The 9,734-nt window shown below is 51.3% G+C and overlaps 2 protein-coding genes across 2 annotated transcripts in view; one reads left to right on the forward strand and one right to left on the reverse strand.

Annotated features, from left to right (window-relative positions):
• LOC113457658 (zinc finger protein 420-like) overlaps positions 1 to 9,734 on the reverse strand; it is a 1,205,902-nt gene that overhangs the window by 1,175,947 nt on the left and 20,221 nt on the right. The gene's annotated exons all lie outside the window — the stretch shown is intronic.
• Capns1 (calpain small subunit 1) overlaps positions 2,048 to 9,734 on the forward strand; it is a 10,341-nt gene continuing 2,654 nt past the window's right edge. Inside the window, exons 1-9 of the mRNA XM_005361263.2 lie at positions 2,048 to 2,191; positions 3,149 to 3,369; positions 4,307 to 4,340; positions 4,624 to 4,713; positions 4,829 to 4,886; positions 4,986 to 5,050; positions 7,921 to 7,989; positions 8,099 to 8,177; positions 8,289 to 8,405. Coding sequence (XP_005361320.1) covers positions 3,164 to 3,369; positions 4,307 to 4,340; positions 4,624 to 4,713; positions 4,829 to 4,886; positions 4,986 to 5,050; positions 7,921 to 7,989; positions 8,099 to 8,177; positions 8,289 to 8,405 — 718 coding nt within the window. The 5' untranslated portion in view covers positions 2,048 to 2,191; positions 3,149 to 3,163. The remainder of the gene's footprint in view (positions 2,192 to 3,148; positions 3,370 to 4,306; positions 4,341 to 4,623; positions 4,714 to 4,828; positions 4,887 to 4,985; positions 5,051 to 7,920; positions 7,990 to 8,098; positions 8,178 to 8,288; positions 8,406 to 9,734) is intronic.

Below are 9,734 nucleotides of genomic sequence, written 5' to 3' on the forward strand. Positions count from 1 at the left end.
CTATAAATATATTTTTAGAGTAGTTCAGAACATTTTGTTGTAATTACTAAGAAATGTTTGAGACTGCTAGTCCCTCTGCAGAAATGCTATGAACAGATGCAAAATGGTCGAAGGCTGAAACAATAACAAATCTCAAGAAAGTGGCGTAGCCAGCTCATGCCACATTATTTGTTTTTCAAGACAGGACTTCTCTGTGTATCCCTTGTTGTCCTGGAACACACTCTGTAGACCAGGCTGGCCTCAAACTTACGGAGATCTACCTCCCCTGCCTCTCAAGTACTGGGATTAAAGGCGTGGGCCATCACTGCCTGGCCTAAAAGCATTTTTTAAACTGTTGTTTTGAGATGGGGTCCTATGGTGTAGCTCACGGGCCTCAGCCTTCCAAGCCCGAGGATTATAGGCCTGTGTCAGCGTGTCTACTACAGGGGTTCTGAGAGCATGGAGCCATGGCCTCACCAAGTCCTGGATGGGTGTGAGGACAATGAGGACTTCCCAAATGAGAGACCCTGAGCTCCCATCCAAGGTTGAGGGCACAGGCAAACAGGAGTGTCTGTAGGTAGAGGGCAGGGTTTGTGCAAAGGTCTGCCAGGGAGCGGAGCCTGAGGTCAGGACGGAGAACCCTGTGGCAAGGGGTGTGGCAGCAAAGGAATCCACATGAGTCACTACCAAATGACTTATTGGCCTAGGTGTAGGCCCGGGTCATCACCTTCCGTTTTGCTCAGTTATAGCTCGCCTCCCACAAACAGGCTTGAGCAGCCATTGCCTGGCTTGGTCCCAGCAAGCCCTTAGGTGACGTCAGGTACAAGTACAGTTTTGTCTGCTGTGATCTTGTGATTTGAGTGATTATCATATTAATTAAATTATTGGAGAGTGTCTGAGTAACAGTGGCAGCGAAAGGAACAGGTAAGGTAGACTGTGCAGCTTAACCTCAGTTTACTTATACGTGGAATGGGGATAATGAACAGCATCTATCCCGCAGGGCTGCCATGAGAACACACAAGCCGACATGTGCAAAGTACTTAGGAACTGGCAGCTAGAATTCTCTGTTATGTAAGGATGAGCAAGAGTAAACTAAGAGATCCAGGTGGGCTGCAAGCTGAGAGAACAGTAGGGCAGCATAGGGACTAACATAAGAGCTGGCATTTACTATGTATTTAATCACTTAATTTTGATAGGGGCCTACCCAGGGGGAACCTATGCCTAACCCCCCCCCCTTTGAGACAGTTTCTCTGTGTAGCCTTGGCTGTCCTGGAACTCACTTTGTAGACCAGGCTGACCTCGAACTCAGAGATCCACCTACCTCTGCCTCCCAAGTGCTGGGATTAAAAGCGTGCGCCACCATGGCCCAGCTAACTTCCTCCCCTTTGGAGCAGGGTCTCATGTAGGCCAAACTTGTTATGTACTGAGACCGTCCTCCTGCCCCCACCTCCCAAGTGCGGTGTTCAGGTATGTGTCATCATCCCTGGATGTGCTCCCATTTTACAGATGAGGAAATCATGGCTCACAGACATCAGGTCACTGCTTTAGGGATGAGCAGACTCCAACTGAGGTTTACACAGTCCCCCGGGAGTGGTCCAGGCTCAGACAGCTAGACTGCCTAGAAGCCATAAAGGAACCTAAATTGGAGAACACAAACTGATGGTTGTTTATGGTAGTGAATATCTGTAATCCTGGCATTTGGGAAGCAGAGGCAGGAGGATTGCTTCGAGTTCGAGGTCAACTAGGGCGTTAGGGTGAGTTCAAGTTCAGCTTGGGATGTATAACCTGTCTCAAAGCAGAATGAATGAATGACAGTAAAAACTGCAGTCCCTTTTGGAGCAACGGTGGGTGACCTGTGGGCGACCTGGATCAAAATTCTAGTCCCCTGGACGTTCCAGTCCCTCGGTGTTAGAATGGTGTGTTAGTACTCAGAGCTGTTAAATCTGGAGGGCGTTGAATTTCTGGCAGCGTGTGTAAGGGGGCGGATTAGCTAGGCAGAGGCACACACCCGGAACCCACCACGTGAGGCGGGGCCCTCCCGCGCAGGCGCAGGCGCAGCTGCACTGTCGGCTCTAGGGCCCCGCGGACGGCTGCAGGGTGGTGCGCGGGCCCCAGCCCGGAGGAGCCGCCTGAGTCACCGGCCCCGCCCTCCCGAGCCGGACACAGCGGGAGGCCCCAGAGCAGGAGGGAGCGACCCGGGACCGCCGGAACCGTAAGTGAGAGCGGGCGCGCCAGCCCAGCACCCCTGCACCCCGTAGACCCGCGTTCGGCAGTCTTCAGACCTGGCGAAACCCTAAAGTCGCGGCCCTTGGGGTCTGAACAACAGGGCCTGTCACACTCTGGTCACCCCCTCCGGAGCACTCCTGGCCATCCCGGGTCTCACGATCAAAAATATAAGCCCAAAGATCTGAGGGGCACCCCATAAATTATTTGGGGCTTCTAGAACCACGATCCGAGAGTCTGATCCCCATTGTAGTGGGAGGAACTCCGTTATCCAGGATCCTCGGGGCACACAGTCATAATTTTAGGCCGGAGCCCACAGATCCAGTAGTGCCATTGTAGTCCCTCTGTCGGGAGTACCTAACTGTCCCAATCCTCTTTAGGGACTTCCTGAACTCAGTCCTGAGGGCCCAGGCTGCACCCCCTACCCGCCCGTCATCCCCACCCTAAGCTCGATTCTGGGGGACCTCGATCTGAGTCACGTCCGGTACACCTTACACAAATTGGGGTCCCTATGTGGAGCATCCCCACCAGACCCCTAGTCCTGCTTTCTGCTGCCCCGAGACAGGGGTCCGCGTAGTCCAGGCTGGCCCTGTAGCTGAGGCTGGTCGCGAACTGATCCTCCAGCCTCAGTTTCCAAATTCTGTATTCACGATTGTGCGCCACCACGCCCTAGGGGATTGTACCCCTATTCCTCATGATGTCCGGCGTGCCGTCGAGCCTCGGCCAGGGAACCTTCTAGACCCTAGGGGTCTGACCTGACCGGTCCCATCGCACCCATCCTAGGACCACCCGCTGTCACCAGTCCAGACCCCTAGTCTGAGGCTCCGCCCCTTTCCTGAGGCCTCCCCAGTCTAGCTGCCGGAAATAATACTTTCTTTTCTTGCTTTTTCCTTTCGGGAAGCTCCCCGGCGAGGCGACTACCTGACTCACCCCCTTTTCTCTACAGGACTCGGTTGCAGTCATGTTCCTGGTTAATTCGTTCTTGAAGGGTGGTGGCGGCGGGGGAGGCGGGGGTCTGGGCGGCGGCCTGGGGAATGTGCTCGGAGGCCTCATCAGCGGAGCTGCGGGCGGCGGCGGCGGTGGCGGTGGCGGTATGGGCATGGGAGGAGGTGGTGGAGGCGGTGGAACTGCCATGCGCATCCTGGGCGGAGTCATTAGCGCCATCAGGTAAGACCACCTGGAGGGGCGGGGTGGCCCAAGAACTGAGGGACTCACGTGGAGTCTAGGACTGGGGTGGCCTAGATCAGAAAACCGGCCCTAGGGGAACCCTAATGAGGATGGTGTCGCTTCTTAGGGACGGGCTTGACGTGGGTGTAAATCTGCTCCTGTGGGTCAACGAGTTGGATGCAGTTTCTGAGGGAACTGTCAGTGGGTTTGGGGAAGACTCCATAGGACTGGATCCATCACTGGGGTCGGAACCAGTGAATCTGAGGGCACAGCGCGGCACAAGACTTGACATGGGTGTGGCCTGCTGTTGTTGGGAGGGTGGGCCCAGGAAAGACCAGCGCCTACTAAGAAGAAACGGTCCAGCGAGGATCAGGAACTGGCTGGTTTAGTGGGTAAAAAATCCATGATGGGGTTAGAGCTTGTGGTTTGCACCTGATTATCCTTGGTCACCCAGCAGCGATCCCTCGGAGGAGTGGGGACTGATGGAACTGGGGTGGGATGTTAGGAAGTTAGAGAAGTGGGAAGAGGCGCAATGGAGTAAGGTTCTAGACAGAGACCTGAAGAAGATGGGGCCGAGGGCAGCTGGCGCAGACCCCCTATGAAGTGAGTTCTTCAAGGGGGCGGGTCCTGCTGAGTGGTGGGATTTCAGTGATACTGATTGGGGCCAAGGTGATTCTAACATCTACGATTGGTGGGTGTTCCTCTGCTAGGTAAGGATTCTTCCGTGGGGGTGGGCCCGTGGGAGGGGTTGGCCTGATGGAGGAAAAGGAGGGGCAGCCCTCTTCTGAAAATTGGGACAGGTGATGACCGGGACATACAGAGGGGGAGGGACCACTTGAGGAAGAGAGGGGCTGAACTTTGAGGGGTTGAACTAACCGTTCTGTGGCCCGTTGGAGGCTCCGCCCCCATGCGCTAACTCCCTCTTGTCTCTCCTCAGCGAGGCTGCTGCGCAGTACAACCCCGAGCCCCCGGTAAGCCACCTTAAGCACTAGAGATACTCCCTCCCCAGGCTTGTCTGCATCGTCATCACCGCCATTCCTATAGAGAAGGCTCCCCTTCCTTTCTTAGGAAGTTCCCCTGCCATTCAGAATGTCCTTTCTGAAGCTGGGTCTCAGTCATGCTACATGCTACACTCAGTTCAGGTTCCCTGACCCTCAAACTGCCCAGCCCTCTCTGAGTTTTCCCTGGGATATTTGGGTGTGAGGAGAGAGACGTGCTTCTCCATATCTGTTCTGAGACCTCCTCTCTCTGCAGCCCCCACGTAGCCATTTCTCTAATACTGAGGCCAATGAGAGTGAGGAGGTCCGGCAGTTTCGGAAACTCTTTGTCCAGCTCGCTGGAGATGTAAGTATCCTGGGCCGCTGGCCCTCCTTGACCTGACAGCCCAAAAGTCCTCGTGGTCTTTTATGAGATGCAGCCCTTTCCATCTCTCTGAACTGTCTTTACCTTCTGCTCTCAGGATATGGAGGTCAGCGCCACGGAACTCATGAATATCCTCAACAAGGTGGTGACGCGACGTGAGTGACCAGGGTCAGGGCATGGGGAAGCGTTAGAGGTTAGATGGACTGGGATGACTGTGATCTCTGACCTCTCACCTTCACCCTGTCACCCCTCAGACCCGGATCTGAAAACTGATGGTTTTGGCATTGACACTTGTCGAAGTATGGTGGCTGTGATGGATGTATCCTTTTGGGACCAGTCTAGAGGGCATCCTGGCTGAAGCAAGGGTTTCTTTTCCTTCCTTCCTACGTTCCTTCCTTTATTCATTCCTTCCTTCCTTCCTTCCTTCTCCCCCCCCCCTTTTTTTTTGTTTTGTAGACCAGGCTGGCCTCTGACTCACAGAGATCCTCTTGCCTCTGCCTCTGGAGTGCTACGCCGCTGCCACCACCACCGGTGCAGAGGGGATTTCCTGCGAGTGTGTTGAGGACAGCCAGGGTTATATTTTCATACTGAGGACACAGGCCTACCTACATGGCAATAAATCGTATCAGCTGCCACAGCAGGACTTTACTAGATCAGTGGAGCCAAGCTTTACAGATACCTGGCTAGACAGGGGACACGGAACAGGAAAGGAAACAGGCTCAGAGAGACACAGTGATTTTGCCTCTGGCCAAACTGCCCAGAATTCACCCAATATCTGATCTTGGAAGCTAATCAGGTTTGGGGCTGGTTGGGACTTGGATAGCAGAAGCCTTGTTTGAAGAAGAGATGGCAGGATAGGATTTGGACTTGGGAGTCTCAGGCTTGAAAATTTAAGCTTTTATTTAGGTATTTGCTTTTTAAACAGTTTTTATATTTGTTTATTATTTATTTATTTATTTGAGAGAGGGTTTCTTTGTGCAACCCTGGCTGTTCTAAAGTCCCTGAGTGCTGGGATTAAAAGGCAGGCACCACCACCTCCTGGCTAACCTCCCCCCCAACACCCCTCCCTTTTTTTTTTTTTTTTTTTTTTTTTTTTTTTTTTTGGTTTTTTTCGAGACAGGGTTTCTCTGTGTTTTTGGAGCCTGTCCTGGAACTAGCTCTTGTAGACCAGGCTGGTCTCGAACTCACAGAGATCCGCCTGCCTTTGCCTCCCAAGTGCTGGGATTAAAGGTGTGCGCCACCACCACCCGGCTCCCTCCCTTTTTTTTTTTGCAAGATTTTTGCAAGATAGGGTTTCTCTGTGTAGCCCTGGCCATCTTGGAACTCACTGAGTTTGAGTCTGGCCTCAAACTCAGAGATATTCACCTGCCTCTGCCTCCCAAATGCTGGGATTAAAGTTGCAAGCCATTTCTGCCCAGTTCCAGCTAACAATCTGTAAAGATGTATTTATTTTTCATGTATGAGTGTTTTGCCTGAATGTGGTACGTGTGTTATGTGAAGAGGATACCAGACCTCTCAGAACTGGAGTTAGACAGTTGTAAGCTGCCATGGTGGTGCTGGGAACATGTTGGCCCTTCATGACGGAGCAACCAGTGCTCTTAATCACTGAGCCATCTCTCCAGCCCCAAGGATCTAAACTCTATCAACTGTATTTAAGACATATACCAAGGGCCACAACTATATGCATGGTACATAGGCACACATATTTCTCAACATAAGAGCATACATAGCTCCATGTGTGTGATATGGAACACACATGAGCATTTGCACATGGCCAGCCACCAGCCAGTCACGAGTGCATGCACACCTAGCCTGCTTTACCCACTGTTCATTTTCTTACCCTCCCCCTAGGCTCTGGCTGGGCTGGAACTTTCCATGTAGACCAGATGGCTTCCAAAGCTCTGAGATCTGCCTGCTCTGCCCCTTGTGTGCTGGGGTTGAAGGGCTGCCCCGCCATTCCCAGCCCAACCTTGGTTTTGAAATAGGGTCTTCCTATATACCCCATGCTATTGTGAAACTCTCGGTGCGTCTGCTCTGCTTCCTGAGTGCTGGAACTTCAGCATAAGACCCTGTGTTAAAAAAGCAAATTTTAATATTTATTTACTTATTGATTTTGTCATAGGGTTTCACTGTGTAAACCTGGCTGGCCTGGAATTTACTATATAGATCAGGCTGGCCTCAGACTTAGATGGATCTGCTTGCCTTTGCCTTCTGAGTGTTGGAATTAAAGGTGTATGGCACCATACCCAGCCAAAACTGTACCCAGCCAAAACTGTACCCAGGCAAAACTGTACCCAGCCAAAACCTTTTGTTAAACAAACAAAGAAATAACTCAAACCATGCCATGTATAACATGACTATAGTGTTGAATGGGAGTTGTCTGTTAGCCTAGATTCCCAGGATTATTGTCATGTACCCAGTACATTCAATGCAGTATCTGGGTTTAATTATCACATTGTGTGTGTGAGAGAGAGAGAGACAGACAGAGAGAGACAGAGAGAGGGAGACGGAGATTTAGGATTAATCCAGGCCTCATCTGTGGTAGATGGAGACTCTATTTATTCAAGCTATATCTCAGCTTGCTGATTTATTTATCTATATATAGTGTCTTGCTAAATAGCCCAGACTGACCTTGACCTGGGTGGCTGAGCACTGCACTACTGAGGACTACAGCAGCCTTACCGCACCCAGCTTATTTTATTTTATGGTACTGTGGTTTTGGATTCTTGAGAAGGGTCTCCAGTAGTCTAGGCTGGCCTTGAAGTCAGTATGCTGCCAAAGTTGGTCTTGAACTCCTGATCTTCCTTTTGCCTCTCAAGTGCTAGAACTATAGACATGTGCTACTATGCCTGGCTTGACTTATTTTAGTTTTATTTATGCGTATGTCTGTGGGTGTGGGTGTGCATGCAAGTGTCCTCAGAGGCCTGAGGGCATTGTGTCCCCTAAAGCTGAAATTACAGGTGGTTGTGAGCTGCAGGATTTAGGTTCTGGGAACCAAACCCAAGTCCTCTGCAAGAACTGTGAGTGCTCCTAACTGCCAACTCTCCAGCCGTCTAAGCTTATTTCATTTCTATTAATTTTTTAAAAGGTAGCCTTCAAAACAATAGGTTTCCTTATGGCATTACCGCACACACTCATCCACACACCCCATTGTATTTTGTCATGCTGTTCTTAACAAGCTCCTGCTAGAGTGATACTACAGGCAAGCTGGGCTTTGAGGAATTCAAGTACCTCTGGAACAACATTAAAAAGTGGCAGGTGTGTGGTAGCCTCTGGAACTCCCAGCATCCAGATCCCCGGGCCACGGGGACACCCATGACCCATACTCCACGATGCTCGGTTGGACTGTGTCTTCTCTCTCCTGCAGGCTATTTACAAACGCTTTGATGTTGACCGATCTGGGACCATCAGCCCCAGTGAACTCCCAGGGGCCTTTGAGGCCGCAGGTGGGCTGGCAGGGCTCTGTTGGGCTAGAGGGGGGTGGTGAGCGAGGCTGCACCACTGTCCTGGGGATGGAGAAGGACCCTGTGCCCTGCCCTGAGACTGAGCCCTTTCAGGATTCCACCTGAATGAGCATCTCTACAGTATGATCATCCGGCGCTACTCGGATGAGAGTGGCAGCATGGACTTCGACAACTTCATCAGCTGCCTGGTCAGGCTGGACGCCATGTTCCGTGAGTGACGCTTGCCCTGGATCTCTCTGAGGCTGGGGATTTGCTAACCTTCACTGGCCATGGTCTCGTCTAAGCCTGACTTTAACATGAATGATGCCGGGGTCACCGGGGATGGGGTAGGCTAGTGACAGCCACCTGGGCTGTGAGGGGAAGCAAGCATCTGACTCAATCCAGGGAATCAGGGAGGGCTGCCTGGAGGAAGGCAAATGTGAACTAAGACACGAGGCGTGAGGAAGAGGGAGCTAGAGGGAGCAAGGAAGGGTGTTGCAAGCTAAGGGGCAGTGTGATGGGACTCTCGCTGTTTTAAGGTTGTTTACTAATTTGGTTTTTACATGTAGAGGTCAGAGGACAACTCTCTCTCTCTCTCTCTCTCTCTCTCTCTCTCTCTCTTTCTCTCTCTCTCTCTCATTCACTCTTGAGACAGGGTGTAGCTATATAGCCCTAGTTGTCCTACAGCTTGCTATGTAGACCAGGCTGACCTCAAGACTGCAGAGAGCTACCTACCTCTGCATATACTACCATACCTAGATTGGCTTGCTTTCTTTCTGACCTGTTTTTTGTTTGTTTTTTAAATTTTACTTATATGAGTGTTTTGCCTGTATAGTATGTCTGTCTGTGGCTGATGTCAGATCCCCTGGAACTGGAGTTACAGATGGTTTTGAGCTGCCATACGGGTGCTGGGAATTGATCCAGGTCCTCTGAAAGAGCAGCCAGTGCTCTTAACCTCTGAGCCATTGTTCCATCCCTGTCTTGTTTGTTTTTTTTGTTTTGTTTTGTTTTTTGTTTTTTTTTCTTGAGACAGGTTTTTCATGTAACTCAAGTTGATTTCAGACTTAATTTGTAGCCAAGGGTGACCGTGAACTTCTGGTCTTCACACCTGCAGTGAGAGCATTTTTATGGATTTGATGTAAGAGTCCTAAGACTCAGGAGTGGGGCTGCTGCCCCCTTGTTATGGTGGAGGATCCTAAGGTTCAGTTTCCTGGCTTGCGCTCAGCTACTCAGCCAGGACGTTGGAAGCCAGGATTCAACTTTGTGCTTGTTTGAGGACCAAACTGAGCAATGCGAAGAAACAGGGATGATGGGCATGGGCACTTTTTAGTGCTCTAAATGCCAAGCTCGGGGTTGCTCAGACTGTCGTGGGCATTGTAGAGCCAGGGCAGATTCTAGGCAAGGGAGGGGCTGGGTCAGCTTTGTATTCCAAACTCCTTTGTAGTGTGGGGTTGTGTGTAGTGTGGAGTTGGGTGCAGTGTGGAATTGGTTGTAGTGTGGGTTTGTGTGTAGTGTGTAGTTGGGTGTAGTGTGTAGTTGGGTGTAGTGTGGGGTTGGGTG

The sequence above is a fragment of the Microtus ochrogaster genome, linkage group LG4, assembly GCF_000317375.1.
Source record: "Microtus ochrogaster isolate Prairie Vole_2 linkage group LG4, MicOch1.0, whole genome shotgun sequence".
Classification (NCBI taxonomy): domain Eukaryota; kingdom Metazoa; phylum Chordata; class Mammalia; order Rodentia; family Cricetidae; genus Microtus; species Microtus ochrogaster.